At 43.4% G+C, this 23,842-nt stretch overlaps 2 protein-coding genes across 2 annotated transcripts in view; one reads left to right on the top strand and one right to left on the bottom strand.

The window, feature by feature from the left end:
* Positions 1-10,526, top strand: part of LOC130121741 (WD repeat-containing protein 70) — a 66,563-nt gene extending 56,037 nt beyond the window's left edge. Inside the window, exons 14-18 of the mRNA XM_056290611.1 lie at positions 931-1,031; positions 1,130-1,209; positions 4,210-4,326; positions 6,860-7,022; positions 9,393-10,526. Of these exons, the coding sequence (XP_056146586.1) occupies positions 931-1,031; positions 1,130-1,209; positions 4,210-4,326; positions 6,860-7,022; positions 9,393-9,480 (549 nt within the window). The 3' untranslated portion in view covers positions 9,481-10,526. The remainder of the gene's footprint in view (positions 1-930; positions 1,032-1,129; positions 1,210-4,209; positions 4,327-6,859; positions 7,023-9,392) is intronic.
* A 6,419-nt stretch (positions 10,527-16,945) lies between these two features.
* gdnfa (glial cell derived neurotrophic factor a) lies at positions 16,946-20,700 on the bottom strand. Its single transcript, XM_056290610.1, has 3 exons — positions 20,595-20,700; positions 17,347-17,487; positions 16,946-17,277 (listed from the first exon to the last, which is right to left on the bottom strand). The coding sequence occupies exons 1-3, from the start codon at positions 20,698-20,700 to the stop codon at positions 16,946-16,948; spliced, it is 579 nt and encodes a 192-aa protein (XP_056146585.1).
* Positions 20,701-23,842: the final 3,142 nt, after the last annotated feature.

Genomic DNA, 23,842 nt, shown 5'->3' with positions numbered 1-23,842 from the left:
GTTCGCTGCCCACCCCCCACATTCGATCCACATACAGATACACTACACAACTCACTCCCATTTTTTCCTTACACATGTCAACCGCACACACACAACCTTACCACTCATGCTTAAATCTGCTTTAATTATGACCCACTAACACAATTTTCATGCCATCATGTACAGTTGGTTATAGGGGAAGATACTCATAACTGTGCCCTTAAGATATACCCCTTTCCTTTCAGATGTTTTGTTGTTGAGACAATGACATGAAAAGCTAAGAGTGTACCAGGGGAGTCTTCCACATTTGCAAAAATGTGACCACTGAGCTCTCCTGGGCGACCTCAATTCATGCTCCTCTATTGAAACTCAAATACACTGACTGCAGCTTTATAGCTGTAGATCACATATCAGACAATGCACAGACAGAAGGTCTTTATCACTGTAGAAGAAATAGCGAATAGCGACCCCCCCCCTTTTTTTTTTCCTCTCTGTCTCACTCACACACACACAGAGACTCACACAAACACACCTCTGGATGAATGTGGTCACAATTGCCTATTGGCAGTGGGCCATCTGTCACACAGACTGGGGGATCCTGCCTTCATCCGAACAACCAAATATAGTCAACTAGAGCAGCAGAGCACCCTGGGACTGATCCACGTTGTGCCTCACCCAGCCCAGGTCACATGCATAGAATACCTTGTCATAGTTTCAGGGGAGTAGGAGAATGCTATGAACTAGCCTATAGGTATTACCTACAATAACCCATTAACAACTGTATGGCTCAAATAACAGAGCTGGTCACATGTTTCCTGTCAAGACTTGGGTCCTAAGCCCATTTGTGACCTTCTCCACTCAGTTAAATGTCCTTTAAGCTCCTGTAGGTAATATAGTTAGTTTGCAGAACTCTAGCTGACCTTTATGTGTATTGTTGCATGTGTATTCCAGAGTGTTGTCCGCTGCCTATGGCACCCAAGGCTAAACCAGATCATTGTGGGCACTGGGAATGGATTGTCCAAGGTGTACTATGACCCTATCAAGAGTGAAAGGTATGTTCAACTCAGATTCTGAAGTCCCAGCGAGGCCTATTCCATCCTATTGATTGGTCTTAAATGGCAGTATTTATAACTGATTGGTTCTCTTACAGGGGTGCTAAGCTGTGTGTAGTAAAACGCAAACGTGAAGAAAAGCAAGCAGAGACACTGACACAAGAATACGTCATCACACGTGAGTTTTCCAGTGCAAGCTCAGTTGGACACATACACACACGTTTACACATACAGTCACACCGTTATAATCTATAAAATGTCATCCTTCCATGTGCAGTTGAACAGCATAGTAGTTATCACCCATCTCAGATGGTAATCATGGCTGTGCCGTGGAGGCATCCTCATTGTTCTGTGAATTTAGCCCTTGCTCTCACTCGCACTAATTTGTTTTTCAGGTCCCACAATTTCACACATTGCCCATTTATGTCAGTGAACAATTACTGGAGCAATTTAGGTTAAGTGGCCCTCCTCAAGGACACTTCAGCAATTTTAATTCATCTTTAACCAGTAACCCGTCTGCTCATCAGCACTCTTCAACTGTATGAAAGCATCCGTATTGTATTTGAACAATGAAATACAAATGTGCCAAAAAAAAAAACCTGACATTTTTCCACGAGCATGTGAAGAGAATCGGCTTCTTTTATAATAAGCAATTTTATTTTTTATCCATTTTTAAAAAAAAAATTGATATTAATATTTGTATTAATTTATTAAATTATTTATTCATTTATTTTATTATTTTTATTAGTATATTCATTATAAGCATTTTTTAAATTACAAACATTGTATAGTGATGGGCAGAATGTACTAACTTCATCTTTCTCAGTGATGTTCTCTACATTGTTCTCTCTCTCTATAGCGGTCTCTCACTCACCACTTCACACATACACACTCCCACCCACACCCCTATACAGCAATGTATACATAGATATTGTAGACATGCATGCATGCTACATGCATGCACACTACACCCAAACTCACTTTATCTCCTTCTCACGGGGCACTCCGTGGGGCATAAAGCAATGTTCTGGGCTTTTATGGGCCCATTAGTTGATGGTGTGAGAATGAGTGGATCGACAGCCTCGGGGCACGGTGCCACGCGTCAGCCACGAGGTGTACAGTCGAGCCAGATCACGTCAGGGACAGCCGCTTCTCCCGCTTCTGATGGCGTGATCTCCTGTTGGCGCTCGTTTACTCACACACACGCACATGCATGCGCCTGCTGAACTGCAGCCTCCCTGCCCGTCAGCATGTCAGATCATCAACACATGAGGCTGTCATCTTTTCTCTGCGTGCTTCACTCCCTCTCTCCTCGGTGGATGCGAACCAATAGGACCGCAACACCCACTACGATTTGGTCCCCGATTGGCTTTTAAGGCAACACTTCTACATCGGTTATTGTTTGGGCAACCGCAACCTTTTTCATTCACATCATGTGATCTCATTGTCACGCAAACAGTGTGTGAGGTACGAGCAGGCGTTTGACGGCCACGGGTGGTGAGTGACGCACTTGATGCCCCGGTGTTGGAAAATTAGAGGGGACAGGAAGCGAGTGACGGCCCATTGAGAAAAGCGAGGGAATCTGTTAGCAGTAACCTTTTTGCTTAATGTAGCGTAGAGAAGAAGAATTAACACTGAACAGTGACAACAGGGCTGCTGAATGGAAAATCACTTTATCAAGCCCTTTACTAAAGTGTCTCTTTGTAACCCCTGAGGATAAGAGCAGAGCATACACTTGCACGCACACACACGCACAAACCCCCCCCCCCACACACACACACACACTCCTTCTTACACACATATGAGGGCACCCATTCACTCTCTTTTTTTCTTTTTTTCACGCCACAATTACTCACACACTCATGAGTTAAAAGTGCTTCGGGCCTTTATTGTGCGAGTGATCGGTAAAATGTGAAGCGTGCCAGTGGACATTTTTAGGTTTAAACTCTGGGATTACAGCGAGGCTGTTGGTGCCCACTGTGTCAGAAAGAGTACAAAGAGAAGATGTGCTGGCAGAGGCCCTCTGCTTCATGTACTCCTGCACCCACGGGGTGTAGGGGTGGCACAATACCGGATTGAGTTCCGAGTCGTTCGGTATGGTCGTCACGGTTCGAGACACTCCCCGTTTCGCGAGATTGTGTCTTATTAACACTAGAGCAACCCGGATTTCACTCCTACCTAAAGCGACCATGGGTGGTCAAAATGACCGCCGGTTTTTAAATTCTATATTCTGTCAAGGTAAATACCCAGTTGAGATATTTCTGCATTGCATATGCTAGTATGTCTGTTAAGAAACAACTGACACCAAAATTAGGAAACGACTGACACCAAGATTAACATTTTACCAACTTTAATACTGTAGTGAATTCAGGGGGCAGCCGGGAATCCTCCACAGCTGGGATGCGAACCCTGGTCTCCCGCACCACGGGTCACTACGTTAACCAGTCGACCAAAGGGTCCGACCTGTTAGCCAACCCCGTTAGCCAACGGGCTAGCAAGTCTACACATCCACAATACTGTTTTTCAAAGAATTTAAAATGGCCACTGTCCAACGCCTGTAAATACTGCAACGCCTCGGTGGTGGTCATGGTGCGTCTGAAACGGCGGCTGTACCCAGACATGTTGGAAATAATGCCTGAGAATCAAAACAGAAAGCACATACTGCTACTCTAACAAATTTAACAAGGCCTATAAAATGTGAAATGTAAAAAAAGAACTGAACGTTGTGAAGGAAATTATGCGCACAACACACGTCATACGTAGTGACATGACGCGCACGATGACGCACAAATTACACATGGTCAGTTTGACTGCTCATGGTCATTTTAGGTAGATCTTATCATAATTTTTTTTTTTGTCTCTTGCTTACCAAGACATCCACTGTGTTGATTGACGTATCAAACCACCCCTAATGGGGTGTGTGCATCTACATAATGTATTTTGTGAGTTCAGGGGCTGTGGCATCTTAAAAGCTGTATGACTGAGGTTATGTGTCTGTTTGCGGTGTTATATAGCACTGTTTGTCTCAGCTCTGCATAGTGTGTCTCTTTGTGACACAGTCAAACACGTTATATGTTGATGGGTGCCCTTTGCCGCTCCATGTGTGTCTGGCTGTGCTGTGTGATCTTACACTTTACCTCAGTTACTAAAAAACATTTTCAATGTCCAATATCCTCAGCCCACGCCCTACCTATGTTCCGGGAAGCTCGTCAGCGCAGCACAAGAAAACAGCTGGAGAAGGACAGGCTTGACCCCCTTAAATCCCACAAGCCTGAGCCCCCTGTCTCTGGACCAGGTAATGTACAACAAAACCACTTCTGCCTCTGCCTGTTAATGTGGTCTGCTTATACAATGGCTGTACCTCTGACATTGACTGGAAGTGTATCCTGGAGCAAGACCTTAAATGGATGGAGGAAATAATTCTGTCTGAGACAGAATTGTAAAAAAATATATATATAGTAAAAGGCTGTAAAAACAAAGCTCCCTGTGAGCTTCTCACTGCCTCTTGTCTGACTCTTGTTACCTCATATCTTAGAACCACTGGGATACGTGCTGCATTGAGAAGCTGGTCTTGAATCTCAAGCTGCTTTGTATTCTCACTCTACACAAATACATGTAGACACACGCATGCACAGCAATTGACACATTTACAACCCCAAACGGTTTTGATTCATTCAATAGCTGAGGTGCCAGACAACATTCCCTGCTTACATATTTCCTAGGTAACTGATTCCTACAGTGATTCAAATGACATGTGTAATAATTTTGTCATTTTCTCTGACAAAGCACAAAGCATTTAAAGTCACTGAGGTGTAAAAATTAGAGCTAAAGTGAAGGACATGTTCAACACTTGGTCTGCCAACTAAAATCTAGTTGTACAGTGCCTTGCAAAATTATTCAACCCCCTTAACAGTAATGACTAATTTCTGGATTATAAAAAGATAATCACACATCTGTTCCTGAACAATATTATTTTTGTGAACCCATAAGCTTTAACGGCATGGTCTCAAAGCCAAAATAAGTTACATTTCACTGACTTTTTTAAAAATAAATTAAAAGCTAAAATATAGTGCTTGCATATGTATTCAGCCCCCCATATAGCAATACTTTGTAGAGTACCCTTTGGCTGCAATAACAGCCATGATTCTCTTGGGGTAAATATGTACAAGCTTTGCACATTCTTCTGGAGTAATTTTTGCCAATTCTTCTTGGCAGAATTGGTACAGGTCTTGCAGGTTGGTGGGATGGCGCCTCTAGACTGTCGCTTTAGCCTTGTGCTTAGGATCATTGTCCTGCTTGAAGGTGATCCTTCTCCCAAGCATCAGTTTAATGGCAGACTGCAACAGGTTTTCTTCCAATGTTTCACTGTATTTAGCTCCATCCATTCTTCCCTCAATTTGAACAAGGTTCCCAGTGCCTGCAGATGAAAAGCAACCCCATCGCATTATGCTGCTGCCACCATGCTTCAGTGGAGGGAGGGTGTCTCTTAGGGCATGAGCAGTGTTAGGTTTGCGCCACACATAACACTTGGAGTTTTGGCTTAAAAGCTCAACTTTTGTCTCATCTGACCACAAAACCTTTACCCACATCCTGACTGGGTCTCTCTCATGCTTGGTAGCAAACTCCAAGCGTGCTTTTATATGCACAGTTTTGAGCAATGGCTTCCTTCTTGCCACCTTCCTATACAGGCCAGATTTATGGAGAGCCTGTGATATGGTTGACTCTTACACATTTACTCAGTTTCAGCCACTGACCTCTGGAGCTCCTTTAAAGAGTGAAGTGTGAGTGAAGTGATTGCAGGATCATCTGTGGCTTCCCTCACCAGCCCACATCTTGCTTGGACACTTAGCTTTGAGGGACAGCCTGTCCGACAAGGCGTCTGGGTGGTGTGATACAGCTTCCACTTTCTGACAATGGATCCAACAGTGTTCCATGGGACATCCAAACACTTGGATATTGTTTTGTATCCCTTTCCCGCCTTCTGCATTTTAATCACTTTGTCTCTTACTTAAGTATTGTGCTCCTTTGTCTTCATTTTCTGATGGAGTTCACACCTGGCTAATGACCTTTGAATACATATGCAAGCACTATATTTTAGTTTTTAATTTATTTACAAAAAGTCAGCGAAACATAACTTATTTTGGCTTTGGGAACATGCTGTTAGAGTTTATGGGTTCACAAACATAATATTGTTCAGGAACAGATTTGTGAGTATCTTTCATAAGCCACAAATTAGTGATGACTGTCAAGGAGGTTGAATACTTTTGCAAGGCACTGTATACTATGGAAAGAAGTTGAGCTTATTTGTATAATAGATCAGTGGTTTTCTGATGATAGAGGGTCTTCATATTGTTTATCTTCTTTGTGAAATGACTTTACAAAAGTGCGAGGTAATGTTTGGTGGTTGGCTGGATGCTTATAAGCAATGGAAAGAGGTGAATCTCCATCCCCCAAACAACTCTGCCGAAATCTAATAGGAAATGTTCGTGTGTGTGTGTGTGTGTGTGTGTGTCAGAATCTTTGGATCCTATAAGATATCGTAATGCTCTACTCTAAAGTAAGATTATTTTCTATCAAGTTAGCTAATGTTTTTAAGAAGACGAAAATAAGTGTTTTAGATTGATTTTAAGATTTCCGCGAATACGGTTCATTGTTGATGTGGATGTCTTCAACACTTTCGAGATAACAGCCAAAATAAAATGTTCTACTTGGATAAAGTGGTACATGGTTAAAGTGGTACTTTCCATTGCCCATAGCAGATTTGCCAAGTCTGTTGATACCAGTCTGTCTGTAATTTTAAGTAATCCAGTGTTCCTTTGCCCGGACAGGTCGTGGTGGTCGTGTTGCCGCTCATGGTGGCACGCTGTCATCCTTCATCGTGAAGAACATTGCTCTTGATAAATCAGATGATCGCAACCCTCGTGAGGCCATCCTGCGGCATGCCCAAAAGGCTTCAGAGAATCCTATCTGGGTTACCCCAGCTTACAAGATGTAAGTAAGACAGATGTCAATCCTTCATCCCAATTTTTCACTTTTTTATCTGCTGTGTTTGTTTGTGTGTGTGTGCCCACAAGTGTGTGAAATGACATTGTGGGAGTGGGCTGTAGTTTGTGGAATTGTGATCATATTTTGATTGCTTACAACCTGTTTTATGAATGTTTGATACCAAATATACCAAAGTTTGATTAGTTAAAAAACTTAAAATATTATTATTTAAAATATATTATTATGAGTGCGTCACGGACGAAACACGCTTGTTCTGCTATGCATTAAAGGTTTTTTTCCTACTTCTATCTTAATATTCTGCTCCTCATTTGTTGAGCACTTTTATCAACACCATTGACGGTTTCCAAAAAAAAAAAAAAACTATATATATATACACTTAACACAAAAAGTAAGGAAATGTGTGTTTGGTAGATTATTTCTTTGTTGTAACAATGCTTCTTGGCAATAAATCTTATACCAGGCACCTGATTGTCAGCACCTGGGGTACCAGAAGCTCAAAACAAGAGTCAATAGCAACAACAAAATAAGCTGCATGTGTTTGGAGTCAGTGGCGTGCTCAGTCCTCTCTGTAGTTAAGTAATATATATATTTTTATATATATATATATATATATTTTTTTTTTTTTTTTTGGGTGCTCTTTGGTCCAAGGTTAGTAGTTTCAGATGAGAAAAAGAGAACAAATCTCTCTGACCAAGGCACTCCGTGTAATTAAAATGTCTTTATTGGAACTTGGACATATCCAAAAAGGACCTAAAAATGCCCACGCGTAGCGGCTCGGGCCTTCTTCAGGGCCCGAGCCGCTACGCGTGGGCATTTTTAGGTCCTTTTTGGATATGTCCAAGTTCCAATAAAGACATTTTAATTACACGGAGTGCCTTGGTCAGAGAGATTTGTTCTCTTTTTCTCATCTGCAACAAAATAAGCTGTTTGACATTGGCAGAGATGATTTGGCAAATATTTCATTGGCGCAACCCACATACTCAGCTCTGCTGCTCATCCCACAAATGCATGTTCCTTACAATTGTGGCACCATTTAAAAGGGAAATATACAGGCTTTCCAACGGTATAAGATTTATTGCCAAGAAGCATTGTTACAACAAAGAAATAATCTACCAAACACAAATTTCCTTACTTTTTGTGCTACGTATATATATATATATATATATATATATATATATATATATATATATATATATATATATATATATATATATATATATATATAGTGTAGTATTGCATATACTATATATCATATATGTTATATTGTATGATTATATAATTATGTGTGCGTATATATATAATTATATATATAATTATAATCATATTATATGATTGTGTGTGATATATATATATAATATATAATATATATATAATTAATATTAATATATTAGTATGTTAATATTAATATATTAAATGTATTTAAATATTTGAATATTTAATATCAATGTTTGATACCAAAGCTACAGATTGACCTCAGCCGGGCCATCTCTCTGGCACTGTCACATCATAATCACACCTCTCTTGGCTCCTGTTTACTTGGCTGAAAGTTGAATCAAACAGGAGGATAATTCTGGTGAGAACCCGTCCATGGTCTGACAGCCAGTTCTAGGTTCAGTCTGAGTTGGGGTATTCTTCTCCATGTAACCTTATATACTGGCTGCTGCCTGGACTGGCTGCCAGCCCTAAGCTGGCCTGGTCTGTATGGAAGAGATCCCTCATTACCAGCACTAATAGTGATGTTGACACTAATGACAGCCACTGTTGCTCTTAGGCTTCCCTCACACATTCATAGCTTCACAGCTCTGTGATCTCGTTACCTCCTTTGTCTTAATTGCTTTTCTCTGGTCTCTGAACAACCATGCATTGCTGCAAGGCATTTGCAGACGCAGCGAAATGTACATAAAATTATCAAATATCTAAATTGTTTATGAACCCTCAAAGCAATTACTGAAATCATTTGCGGCTTTTTTGGGCTTTATGGAAAATTTGATTGGTAGCTGGGAGGTATAAGGGCTAGGGAATGGAGTTCAAACCTGGTATCTTATTAGCGAAGACCTTTGACTAAGGGCTGTCCTAAAATGTTCATCCAAAGACAGATGTTGCATTTTACTCACTCCTTATAATGGATTTATGAAAGATATTTTCATCTCTCATATTTGGATTTTCATACCAACACACGTTTACCACTTCATTTTGTCTCCCTGAACGGGCGAATCTTTCTCTCTGCCTATTTACAGTATGATTTAGATGTGAGCCCAGCACAACTAAAATTAAAATCTATGTATGTTGAAAAACAAAAAAATTACAAATATGAATCTTCATTAAATATGCTCTGCTTCCTGTTTATTCCATCAGCACACAGCCATTGCCAGTGTTTGCTGAGGATTCAGACAAGGATGAAGAGGATGAAAAGGAACCAGCGTGGAAGAAGCGCAAGATCTGAGGCAGAGTACTAGTTTTTCAGTGACCATCTAATGTCTGATAATTGGAAATTAAGTTAATGTAACTTGCTGCAGTCATCTGATTTTGGATTGGCTGGGTCTGGTTTTTGTATATTCTGTGCCCCCCTGTAGGTCACTAGAATGTAAATAAAATGTATATATTGCTATGTCCTGTGTCTTAATCGATCCAAGTTTTTCTGACATAAATTTGAGTTAGCCAATATTTAACTCGTTTCACTGACCTATCAAACAGATATTTTGCCAAAAAAGGGTATCTCTCTTAGCAAATTAAGACATATTCAGACATTTTCTTGACAATTTATTTTTGGTGTCATGCTTTGTTTTGTCTGGCACTTCGACCGTGCAGATAGCCACTCAGTTATATTCAATGCCAGACTGCTTGTGTTGGACTCGGTGAGTCACTGCTTCAGATAAATATTTAGATGTAATTTTTATGTTACACAGTTCACTTGTTAGGTTACAGGGATTTCTTATATTGATGAATTAAGTTGACATTTTGGTTGAAAATGTATTATTGAATCAGTTTTTCCAACTGCAGAATGATGTTTCAGCTCCACCAGCAAATTACCATGTAATTCAGAGGCTCTCCCCTCCATTCTTGCCCTAGTATTTTGTTAAATCCTACCATTATATATTGATTATATAACTAGGTATAAGTTTGATTATGAACAGTGTTTTCTATTTCATAAAATAAGAATGAAAAATCTGGAAAAAATCCTTTAATTGCAATACTTGTCACACAGACTCTTGCAAATGGATCCTATTGCCAGATATTCTCTTCAAATTCTTTGGATGACATGTAGTGTCTTCAGTTATCTCAATGGGTCCAGGTGGCGTAATGGTCCCATTGCCTACCAGCATGGGGATCGCCGGTTTGAATCCCCGTGTTACCTCCAACTTGGTCGGGCGTCCCCACAGACACAATTGGTCGTGTCTGCAGGTGGGAAGGTGGATGTGGGTATGTGTCCTGGTCGCTGCACTAGCGCCTCCTCTGGTCGGTCGGGGCGCCTGTTCAGGGGGGAGGGGGAACCAGGGGGGATAGCATGATCCTCCCACGCGCTACGTCCCCCAGGCGAAATGCTTCACTGTCAGGTGAAAAGAAGCGGCTGGCAACTCCATGTGTATTGGAGGAAGCATGTGTCAGTCTGCAGCCCTCCCTGGATCGGCAGAGGGGGCGAAGCAGTGACCGGGACGACTTGGAAGAGTGGGGTAATTGGCCAGATACAATTGGGGAGAAAAAAGGGAAAAAATTTAAAAAAATTATCTCAATGGTTAGACTAACCCACACCATACAAGTCCCAAAGACAAATCCCAGGATTTTTGTTAATTATACATTCCTTATCCATCCCGGGTCATCCTCTGTGTGGAGTTTGCATGTTCTCCCCGTGTCTGTGTGGGTTTCCTCCAGGTGGCCCGGTTTCTTCCCACGGAACAAAGACATGTAGGTCCCTAGGTGTGAATATGTGTGTGTGTGTGTGTGTGTGTGTGTGTGTGTGTGTGTGTGTGTGTGTGTGTGTGTGTGTGTCGGCCGGCCCTGTGATGGCCTGGCGGCTCGTCCAGGGTGTCTCCCCGCCTGTCGCCCAGTGACTGCTGGGATAGGCTCCAGCATCCCCGCGACCCTGAGAGCAGGATAAGCGGTTTGGATAATGGATGGACTGAATACATTCCTTATCATTCAGCCTTTGGCTACAACATACCAGTGTGGATGATGCATACTAGACATGGTGTGTGTTTATAAAAAGACATTTTAGTCCCATGGTTCATTCTGAGTTGCCATATTAGCCTGCAGTATGACAAAAAAAACAGGGTAGGGCACTTTATTTGCTTTGTATTTGTTTTAAAAGCTCAAATAATCACGTAACATTTTATACTTTGAATTAATTCTTTGACAAACGGGCAATGAAAAAGGAGCCGTGTGGCTCAGACTAATGATGACCTTGCTCTGTCTTGTGACTACAAAATCCTCATGCAAGAGAAGAGCATGTGAAAGAATAAACATTGTTTATTGAATTTAAAGAGCCTAATTATTGCTACTAAGTTTGACTTAAAGTTAAATCTACATTCCCAGCTAGAGTTGCTCTAGCTCTCATTGTTCTCACCTGCATTATGAATTTTGAATGATTGAAATTTATTTTATTTTTTTAACCCTTTTCCGAGCCGTCCCGGACGCTGCTCTACCCCCTCTGCCAATCCGGGGAGGGCTGCAGACTACCACATGCCTCCTCCGATACATGTGGAGTCTCCAGCCACTTCTTTTCACCTGACAGTGAGGAGTTTCGCCAGGGGGACGTAGCGCGTGGGAGGATCACACTATTCTGCCAAGTTCCCCCTCCCCCCTGAACAGGTGCCCCAACCTACCAAAGGAGGTACTAGTGCAGCGATCAGGACACACCCACATCTGGCTTCCCACCCGCAGACATGGCCAATTGTGTCTGTTGGCATGCCCAACCAAGCCGGAGGTAACATGGGGATTTGAACTGGCGATCCCCGTGTTGGTAGGCAATGGAATAGACCGCTACGCCATCCGGACACCCTGAATGATTGAAAAATTTTGGGCAAATGCAAACTAATGCTTTCACTTTAAACTGATACCTCTGAGAAGACTGACCACATAGTGCCCTAAATGTAATGCCTAGAAAGCTGCTCATCATCTGGACTTTATCTGGTTTTCCCTGAAACCAGTTAATAAGTCCTCACATCAGCAGGGCTTAGAGAACCCTGTGGCCTAATCCTACCAAGCCCGTGTTTCCTGTGATGTCAGAAGCCAGAGGCTACACAACTATCTACATCAAACAAGGGAAAGCTGCAAAGCTTGAGTGTGTGTTGTTACAGTGGGTGATGTCACAGTGGAGTCATCTACCTCCATTACTTGTGGGTTCAAGGATGTTTTTTAGCATAGCACATCTTGTGTATGCGATGATACAGATTAAAAAAAAATTTTTTTTCCCATACACACACACACACACATATATATATATATATATATATACACACATGTCCGGGTAGCATAGCGGTCTATTCTGTTGCCTATCAACACGGGGATCTCCGGTTCAAATCCCCATGTTACCTCCAGCTTGGTCAGGCGCCCCTACAGACACAATTGGCCGTGTCCGCAGGTGGGAAGCCAGATGTGGGTATGTGTCCTGGTCGCTCGCCTCCTCTGGTTGGTCGGGGCGCCCGTTTGGAGGGGAGGACTGGGGAGGAATAAGCGTGATCCTCCCATGCGCTACGTCCTCCTGGTGAAACTCCTCACTGTCAGGGGAAAAGAAGCGGCTGGTGACTCCACATGTATCGGAGGAGACGTGTCGTAGTCTGCAGCCCTCCCTAGATCGGCAGAGGTGGTGGAGCAGCAAGTAGGACAGCTTGGAAGAGTGGGGTAATTGGCTGGATATAATTGGGGAGAAAAAAATCCTAAAAAAAAAAAGGAAAACTATGGGGGCCATATTGTCTTTTTCTTTTTTCTTATGGCTCAGACATTCTATGGCATGACCTCTTAGCTGAGTGAATAAGTGCTGTCATTTTACGCACTGGAAAATAATAATAATAAAAAAAACAGAACAAAAAAATAAAAGCCATAAAATGCAGCTTGTGTACACACTTTGTCAGAATTAGTGTGGGACCCCATTTTACTGACTCACTCTTTCTGTACCTCAGCCATTTTCTCACTGGCATTCACATATCATCATCGCATGGTGGAAACATTCTCCTCGAGTGCCTCGATTTACAACTCGGTCTCACTTTACAGCCAGCTTTTGTTTACTGTAAAACCCAGGGCCAGTTTTCAGGAATGCATAACAGGAGGGGGGCAACACATCCAAGAGGCCGTCTCCAGGCCATCTCAACAGCAATTCACTATTTCAATTATCAGCCCCAATTTCTAGGGGAAGCTTGCTTCCATTTAAACATTACCTTCTTGGTCACCCCGGCAGACTGATGCCTTGTGGTGCGAGCTGATTGCTGTCGGTCAGGAAATCAGGAGGCGTGCTCATTTAATAGAAACAAGTTTAATTCTGTAAAAAGTTATAAAATGAATATAGTACAAAAATAGAGTTTGTTGAGAGCTTTGGTTCAGTAACACAAAACAAGTGAGACAACATGAAAGGTTTTTTACAGAGATGGTAACAATAGGGAGTGAGGAATTATGATCCTTGTTGCTATTGATGATGAAGACTCTTGTATCTGTACTCTTCACCTCTGCGTGTTTACCTTCGCATCACAAGTGGAGGAGCAATCAACACGCTGCGGGAAGAGAACACCGGCAGTCGGGGGCAGATAACCGTGAAGACGAGAGGGCTGCTGGGTCACTGTTGACATGTTCAAATGTATAGTATGGAGGAATAGTGAGACTCGCTGAAGGCTGCTGGGAAGTCTCCTAAATGCACATTCTCATCTGGAAAGGCTTATGCACGAATCAGTTGTTAAAGGGGAAGATGATCCAATTGATGAAGTATGCTTTGATAGGGGCAAGAGTTGTTGTTTTTTGTTTTTTTCTGTAGTGTTTGGCCTAAATTCTGCTTGATGCAGTGGATTTGTTCTGTGTGCAGGGGAGATTACCGTGTAAAGCTGGTTTGCTTGCTGTCGGTGGGCACAGATACCACGGTCTCTAATCTTTGCTAACATCAAGACCTACTCAAGGGCTTCCTGTATTCCACTTAAAACTGTCCCCTCTGCAGGAAGATGAAATGGGAACAGGTGTCTTCTGTTTAAGTTCACTAATTTCTGTTAAGTAGTTTCGAGATAGTTTATTTGAGATAGTTGTTGCATAATGAAAGCATGTCTAGCGTACCTCTCTCGTCCTCCATTAATTCCCAAAACATCTGCTTTTGTTGAAACGTCTGGCGTTGAAACATTGACATTAGTTTAGCTTGGAGGGCCATGGTTAGATCTTCCTAAAATGGTCCGAAACACCGAGGTGGCTCTGACAGTGGGAGTAGCTGGTTAAGCCTCACGCTAGACGATCGCTTTCAAATCCCCCATCAGTGTGAAAAGTCTGTCTGTCAGAGCCAAGACAGACACACACAGGCGATCCCAGGAACACTAAAACCCACGGGGACAGTAACCACTACAATGCCTTTGCTTAGACTTGGTGCAAGGCCAGACTGAAGTTTCAGGTAACATACGCTCATAGTTTGGCATACCAGTAGCTTCTGCTGTCTAGCTAAAAAGCGACAACGGATCCCTAAAGGCACCTAAAAATTCTTCCTTAAAATGTATTATTAAAACCGAGGCAGCCACTAGCTAGCTATAACTTTTAACCTTATCTTGTATCTGGGTTCCTGTAGGTTTTGTTACATTGTCCATTAGACGAAAACATCACTGTATAACTCCTTTGATGATTGTTGTGATTTTTTTTGACAAGTTAAAAAAACACAACAGTCTGATTATCATCTACTATCTTTATAAAATAAATAAAGGCAAGGTTTTGTATGCCTGCTTGTAAACAGATAATGGCATGTCATAATTTGGCTATGAGTCGCTACCCGGGCTCGCTGTAGAGCGAACAGTACCTGGCTCATTGCCCCAAGACCCCTCAAGCCCCACATGACTCAGTCTGGTACCCTGGTCCCATTAGGGACAATGAGGTGAACTGTCAGAAAACAAAAACAATCCTCAAACTTTGCATCCCTAAAATGATCTATAGCTAGAGACAAGTTTAAACGTTTAGTTGAAAAGGTTGTGTTGGTCCAATCCTCCCTCTCGCTCTCTCTCTCTCTCTCTTGCTCTCTCTTGCTCGCTCTCCCTCTTGCTCTCCCTCTCTCCCTCTCGCTATTTCTCTCTCCCTCTCGCTATTTCTCTCTCTCTCTCTCGCTCACTCTCTATCGCTCTCTCACTCTCGTGCTCTCTATCGCGCTTGCTCTCACTCACTCTCTCACTCTCCCGTTCTCTCACTCTCACTAACTCTCTCTCTCTTGCTCACTCTCTCTCTTGCTCACTCTCTCTCTTGCTCACTCTCTCTTGCTCTCTCACACATTCTCGCTCTCTCAATTATACCTTTTGTGCTTCTTAAATCCATGATATTTTGGAATCGGCCATCATTGAAATACCTTGGAATTTGGGTGAAACGATACAGCATTCAGAGATTTGGGTTTGATTAGCTGTGGCCATACCTCTGCACTGCTTCACCCATTTAGATTTCCATTAAAAATACATGTTCCACTTTGGCACTATCCAGGACAAACAAAGCTTTTAAATAAATAAGAAAAACAGACATTTCTTTCATAAAATGGATTGCAATAAATAACAATAAGTTAATTCGATCTCAATAAATACATCTCTTAAATTTTAAAAGAATTGCAAAAGTTTGGATTTTATGTGGATGCCTTGCAGCAAAAAAAAAAAAAAGTCTTCGCTGAAAATGTGGTATTTTTCATCTCCATAGTTCTGAATGTAAATAACAACATCCATTTGGAAGTGGAAGTGATTTGGACTGCAGCTGAACACACTCAAGTCAGTGTCTGCTCTTATTTGGAGCCGGCTATGGAAAACTGATTTTCCTGGGGAAAGGAATTCTCCCCAAAAAAGGGTGTTTTTGAAAATGGGCCAGCTTACTTCGAGTTTAATGCTGCTTCAGTATTACTTTCAAGACAAATGATTTGGCCAGTCTGTAAGTGTAACAGCACTGTTTCCTCAGAAACTGGTCAGCAACTATACATCAAATGGAGCCCGGCATTTGTCTGAATGAATAATCGAATGCTGGTCTGCAGTGCTAGATCAGTGACTATAGACTGTGGAAGGTAAATGTACACTTTCCTTTTATCAGGCTGTCACGTGTTCTTTCAGATCATTTGACCACTGTTGGTCACAAAGGAGGCCTTTGGGCGGGACGGTGGCGCAGTGGTTAGCGCAGTCGCCTCAGAGCAAGAAGGTCCTGGGTTCGAACCCCTGGGTTGTCCAACCTTGGGGGGGTCATCCCAGGTCATCCTCTGTGTGGAGTTTGCATGTTCTCTCCGTGTCTGCGGTGGGTTTTCTCCGGGTGCTCCGGTTTCTCCCACCAGCAAAAAAGTCATGAATGTTAGGGTTAATACTCCTGTCTGTGCCCTTGACTGAGGCATGGCAAGACGAACTGGAGTTGGTCCCCGGGTGCTGCGCGGCGGCTGCCCACTGCTCCTAGCTACACAGCTGGGGTGGGCTAAATGCAGAGCGTAATTTCCCTACGGGGATCAATAAAGTATCTCAAAATCTGAAAAAAAGTATGTACTCACCCAGAATACCACACATATCCTGTTATTTGTGCAAAATCAGTGTGACCAGTGATACATACTGAAGATATTTAGAGACGGCACTCTTCCTCATCCTCCACATACATTCTCCGAATGGTCATCTCATAGTCCCATATCCACAAGTACGTGCCTTCCATTTGGAGTGCATTCTCACCAGGCTCTACCAATGACCTTGTGTCACTGATTCCGGCCACGTCTGATAGTTTGTTGCCTGTGTTTGACTTTCTCAGACACAGCCACACTTCCTGGCAGAATGCTTCTTCAATGTGTGGTACACTACGTTGTCGTCGAGGAAGGACAGATCATCGTCAAAGGCAATTGGTCGACAGCAGGTGCGAGAGGGTGTGTCCTTGTCAAGTTTCTTGTTATGGGTGAGGTTATTTAGGATTTTGTCATAGTTGGTCTGTGCCTCAACACAGGGGCCACTGCAGTACCGGAAAATCAGCTCCTCCTTGGTCTGGTAGCCCAACCCTAAGTCCGTTACGTTGAGGTGGACCTCCTTTAGCAAGCAGCCGCGACTCTGCACTGATGTCCTCTCCCTTCCCTTTCCTTTACCTCCTCGACTTCCACCTCTTCCCCGACCCTTCCTCTTTTCTCCCTGACCCCCTTTTCCACCTCCTCCTCCACCTCCTGTGTTTGCTGCTCCCTTTTGTCTTTTCTTCTCCCTCGATCCTCTGTAGCCCCCAGCTAGCTCTGATGACCTTCGGAGTCTGCCAATGGTAGCCTCAATAAAATCCATTACATCATCAAACTGTTCCGGATGGGGTTCTGAGATGTCATCTGGAAGATAATGAATGAAGAGATTCCTTTAAAAAGGTGTATGCTAACGTAACAACTTGCAATGATGGCATGGATATTACCATATCACTTTCTTAAATATTAATATAAAAAACAATGAAAATCAGTGGTAATTTACAGCAATTATTTTTGTGGAATCTCTGTTAATGTTTGTTTCAGTCTCTGGCGTCTTTAATATATATATATATATATATATATAATTTTTTTTGGGGGGGGGGGATTCCTCCTTTTTCTCCCCAAATGTACTTGGCCAATTACCCTATTTTCCGAGCCATCCCAGTCACTACTCCACCCCCTCTGCTGATCCGAGGAGGGCTGCAGACTACCACATGCCTCCTCCCATACATGTGGAGTCACCAGCCGCTTCTTTTCACCTGACAGTGAGGAGTTTCGCCAGGGGGACATAGCTCATGGGAGGATCACGCTATTCCCTTCAGTTCCCCCTCCCCTGTGACCAGGCACCCCAACCGACCAGAGGAGGCGCTAGTGCAGCAAGCAGGACACATGCCCACACCCGGCTTCCCACCCGCAGACACGGCCAATTGTGTGTGTAGGGATGGATGCCTGACCAAGCTGGAGGTAACAAGCTGATTCAAACCGGTGAGTCCCATGTTGGTAGGCAGCGGAACTGACTGCTACGCTACCCGGACGCCCCCTTTAATGCCCTTTAATGTATTTCTATAGAGATGAACAGCCCTTTTTTATTGTTAAAATTCTTAATAAGGCTTCAAGACAACAAACAGAATGAAATGATATGTATTACAGGAGAACAGTGTAGGAAAACTCTCAAGGATCAGCTGAACTATTTGATCCTGATGTTAAACATGTTGATTCAATTACAGTCAAGTCACTCCCCCATGCCTTCTCAACATTGCCTGAAGGTCTGGCAGCCACATTTTACCAAAACCGCAAAGAAATATTATGAAATAACTCAATTTGTACAACATTAACTTTATTACCTGTGTGTATATAATAACACAATAGTGTGTATGTGCGTGTGTGCGTGTGTGTGCGTGCTCTTTTGTACTTGTAGTCTTGTGTGTCAGAAAGTCAAGCAGGCTGGCTGTGATGTCTACTAGACGGTGGTGTCAGTGATGCAGCTCGTCTTTGGTGGTGTCACCTATCTCACCTGTGTCCCCATCAAAGTGTAGGTCATCTGACTCCTTCAGCTCCACGGGTGGTTGGGCCGAAAGCATATCAAATAAACCAGGGCCAATCTGTTTAGACACCCCTGCGCTCAATGTAGACACCTCCCATTGTATGTTAGCTCATAGGCAGGGTTGGCACCTATAGTGCACCTGCTGCTGGACCACACAACTGGTTCAAGGCACTGGAATTATTAATGGTAAACTTCCTGGGAGACTAGTATACAGCTTACAGCTCTTAATCTAATTTTTTTTTTTTGGCATATTTTCTGGTGTTGTGCTCATGCCTGTAGATACAACAGCCTCCAATTACTTTATAATTTAAGAGTAGGACTTAAGTCTTTCCTCTGATACTGCTCACAAAACAAGTGACCAAGCCTACCACTAACCTGTGGCTGTATTTACACCTTAGTGCGCTGTTACTGGTCCCGGGTTACAAAACCATCCCAACAGTGTCACCAGGGTGCAAGCAGAATATGAGGCGAGGAGACAAACATTCCCCTAAATGTTCCAGTCCTTATCTAGTTTGTGGCCTAGTTTTCTGCCGTCCGGAGATTAGGCAGCGGCACAATTCATTCCTGCCCACTGTCACGACTAAAGTCAACGTAAACACTGTCTTGATGGCTTAAACTCTCCGGTGATGTCCTACCTGCCCCCTCAAATGTCGTCAATATTTGATTTGGAGGGCAACCATCCTGTGATTTGGCAGATAGGGGGATAGTCGATGGATCTTCACGTTATAAAAAGACAAGGGTGAGCGTCAACAAAGAAGCATAGGACATCTGGACAGTAACTTCTATCTGGGACAGGGGCTACAGTCACTTGGTAGTTTGTTTTTTCCCCCCCCCCTTTTTCTCCCCAATTGTATCCGGCCAATTACCCCACTCTTCCAAGCCATCCCAGTCACTGCTGCACGCCCTCTGCTGATCCGGGGAGGGCTGCAGACTACCACATGCCTCTTCCTATACATGTACCTATAGACCTATACATACCTGACAGTGAGGACTTTCACCAGGGGGACGTAGCGCGTGGGAGGATCACGCTATTCCCCCCCAGTTCCCCCTCCCCCTCGAACAGGCGCCCTGACCGACCAGAGGAGGCGCTAGTGCAGCAACTGGGACACATACCCACATCCGGCTTCCCAAGGCCAATTGTGTCCGCAGGGACGCCCGACCAAGCCAGAGGCAACACAGGGATTCGAACCGGCGATCCCCGTGCTAGCAGGCAACGGAATAGACCGCCACGCCACGCTGTCATAAAACACTAGTAAGTCCCTGTGGTGGACACCCTGTCTCCCTGAGGGTCTTATCAACGACTGTCTTTGCAAGAGGGACTTTTTGCATTGGTTCACTGGAATGTGCCATTTTTCACAAGTGGCAGCAACTTTTCACCTAAAAGTAATAGCGTATCATTCATCCCCCACCTGCCCTGATATCAGCTGGTCCCAGTTCAAAACGGTATCCCATAATCTAGCATAGTTATAAACATGTTGATTCAAAGTTAACAGATGACAGCATTTTACCATGAGATGGGCAGACTTTATCTCTGCGTACCCGTTAACCCATCTCCTTTGGTTTTGTTTTTTTCAATTTGCTTCTCAGTAGTTAAGCCTGCAACTGCTGGTTGAACTGTGTGTAATTGGATTTCGAACCAGTTAGTATGGCCCATTCTTAAATGTCTTGATTATGAAAGTTCATAATGTGTGATGGCACCACTGTAGAGCTTTGAGGGTTTGCAGTTTGTCCTTCAGTTGAGAGAGTCAACGACTAGTAAATTGTTTATCACAATCTGAAGATTTACCAAACACTAATATAAAAACATTGTGCGTCTTACACTGATCTTCCATGGAGATGTCCTGCGGGCTGTGGTCTTCGGGCAGCAACTTGGGCTCTGCTTCCTCCGCAGACAAGGACATAGAATCACTGTAGCTACTGGGAATATAGAATATCTTGGCTGGCTGAAGGTTGTGATAGAGAGGCCTTGTGGAGACAGAAGTCAGGAGCAACAAACACGTGGCCAAAACATCCCATAACTTCATTTTACACTCAGTTCCTATGAAGAAATCTGCAAAAACACAGAAAGGATGTTTGATTTAGACAAATATACATATTATATATATAACCAAACAACATACCCCATAGTGAAAGAAATTCAAAATCCAGAAATACTCCGGTGAATTAATACCAGTAAAATCTAATTTTAACTCTTCTGTATAGTCAGAAAATGAGTGAAACTGTTCTGCGCCAAATATTTGGCAGGTCGGCCGTACATATCCAGACACTTTTAAAAGCCAATTTTGTAATTACAGCTGCCAGTGGCTTGATTTTCCAGATACTTTTTCCTCACTCACCTTGTATTGTTTGCCGTTGTGAAAACAGTAGTAGAGTAAGGGTGTCATAATGAATAAGTCAGGATATTTTACAGTGAGCTCACAGCTTCCCTTGAATACTCATATTAGCTGAGTCAAAACTCATCATTTCTGTGAGTTATTCATGGATCTGTATATAATAAATAACGTTTATTGTTGAATTTATTACATGTAACAATGAAAACATTAATTTTGAAATTAGACATATATTTTTTTCCCCCGAACTGGTTCTGCTTACTTTGCCATATGAATGAACAGGACCAATATCATAACTGATATTGATTTTAAGTGTTTGAGATCTTGTGTGGTCCTGCCACCGCATTGAGACTCAGCCATTTTGGACAGACGCTGCGCCTTCCACATTCGCTGGCGACGGCACGCACCACGGCGCACTGGCAACGATAGCCTAAATATTGGTGTAAGCGCACCAGATGGTGATTGCCGAAGCTTACGTGACTGTTATTAATGGCATGTTGAGTCTGCAGCAAAACTAAACAGCTGTACGCGCATAAATACTGGACTTGACATTTCACGCACTGCTGTTTGGAGTCTGTACAAATGGTATGCTGTGGTTTTTTTTTTGCTGATCCGTTTTAAAGAAAATCCATTTCAGCTGCGGTAAAACATCTACGTACGTCTGTGAGCAGATTGTCTATATGTCATTGTGTTACAGATTAAAAAAAACAATTTTTTTTTTTTACTAATTTTCGTGTCTTTTGGAGAAACTTTGCTGTGGCCCGTGTGCTTACTTACCTTAGATACGGCCCATGCAGACCTGCAGCTACTTGACTACTCGTCTCGCAGTCCGGGGAGAGAGAGAGAAAAAACTCATCAAGTCTTCCAAAAGCTGAATCAGCAAACACCAAAGGCTTGTCATGAAAGCTTGTCTTCGCTTAAACCGAAGCCCCGCGATGTTCTTCGAGTGAGTTCAGATTCGTTGACGGTGTCCGGGGGGACAAAAACAGCGAAGAATCCGCATCAGGTGTGTTTTCATACTCGGACGCAACGCACCACAACATGCGTGTGTGTGTGTGTGTGTGTGTGTGTGTGTGTGTGTGTGTGTGTGTGTGTGTGTGTGTGTGTGATTCCACACCGAGCAGTCCGGGAGGTGAGTGGCGGACGGTGCCGCTGCGCTGCGGGAGCGCAGTCTGCCGTCGCTGTCTAATTGGATGCTACAGCTCCACGTTGGAAATCCAAGAAGTTTCCACCATCTCAAACAGAAAGGAGTCAAAAGCAGACATTTGTATTTCCAGGAAGACTTGCCGCCAATAAAACACAAGCGCAAATGTGAAACAAGGAATATGACTTTTCAATAATAATAATGACAGGGCTGTGTCGTCTTCTGCTGCACGGACAAACTGTTAACGCACCGTCACATCCCGCGCGGCTGCAGCAGACGGCCATGAACTGCGCTGTCTTTTCATAATCGCCAACACTTGACGTGATCTCGGTATCGTGACCTAAAGAGAGGGGGGCATTTATTCTCCATGTTCTCCAGTACAAGTTGGTGTCGCCCCCCCCCCTCCCCCCAAAAAAAAGGTGTTGTGGGTTTTCCCGCATGCAGGGTCCTCACACAGGACTGGCAGGACAGATGTGGCGGCTGTCCGTGTATAATACTGTATAACGAGCGCGGGAAGGTGCCTCGGACAGATTTATAGCTGAGTGCGCGCTGACGTTGGGAGGGCAGTTGGGGGCCCCGCCCCTCTCCTCCCGAGCTAAACAGCGAAGTAAAGTCCACATATCTCTCCAACCCCCCCCCCCCGGCGCGCTCCATTTAGAGGATCGCAGTTTTCACATGTCTTGGGGATTATGTCACGCTCCTTGATGTCCCCCGCATATTAGGTTTCAGTATCGAAAAACGATTTGAAGATGTTCTGTTGCGATGCGTGTTTCTGGTACACCGATCTACCCGCTCCGCGCGCACCGGTGTCACGTTCCGTCCGCTGCTTACACACATATCAAGTTAGGATGCCCAGCCCCACCATCCTTCTTTACTACCACGCATTTGTAAATGCGTGCGGTGGGCATTTGGGGCAAGGTAAAAGCGTCGGTAGCTTGGTTTCTGCTGGCATATATAATCTAGTTCAAGGCCGTTACATAAGAATTTCATTCACATTGGTTACAGCAGTGGGTCATAACCAGTATCCTGTAACATGGAGTCTTGGGGGATTTCATGGACCACAAAGTAAGACATCAAACCACCTAAGATGTGGCACCAGAGCAAGGTCTTTGCACTACTCTGTCATTTACAGTCAAGGCTTTCGTTTTGTTTTGGTGTTTTGTTTTGTTTTTTGGTTGTTGTTGTTGTTGCAGAATTGAATTCCCAAATGTGTGTCCAGTGACACGTAAGTTTTCAACAGACTCAGCAGTTTATCCTTCAGAGGAATCTGATCTTCATTTTACATGGGGGGAAAAATGCTGCTAATATGTGGCTGTCGACTCAAATAAAATATTCTGGTTCTGGTTCTGACTCGACTGACCGGATGGAGATCCTGCACCTAACATTTTAAATCCACAGTGGCTTATGGCAGTCATTTGTTGCTATCAAGGCTCGTATATTTTTGTTTGCTCGTAGGCTGAAATCCCACGTGAATACATGTGTGTTTTTCCACACGTGTAGATATGCTGTAGATTCTCGTGCTCTCACAAGCTATGCAAATCATATCAACATACTCAGCTTTCTGTCTATATTATCTCTTCTTGTGTGTGACACATTGCTTCGCCCCAATTTATTCCTCCAATTCTGCATACTTATATACTGTAATGTTTCTGGTTCATTTTAGTGTGTCCCATTCAAAGCTGACGTGTTTTT

The sequence above is a fragment of the Lampris incognitus genome, chromosome 12 (genome assembly GCF_029633865.1).
Source record: "Lampris incognitus isolate fLamInc1 chromosome 12, fLamInc1.hap2, whole genome shotgun sequence".
Taxonomy (NCBI): domain Eukaryota; kingdom Metazoa; phylum Chordata; class Actinopteri; order Lampriformes; family Lampridae; genus Lampris; species Lampris incognitus.
Note: the sequence above shows the minus strand (reverse complement) of the source record. Positions and strands in the feature narration are given on the sequence as shown.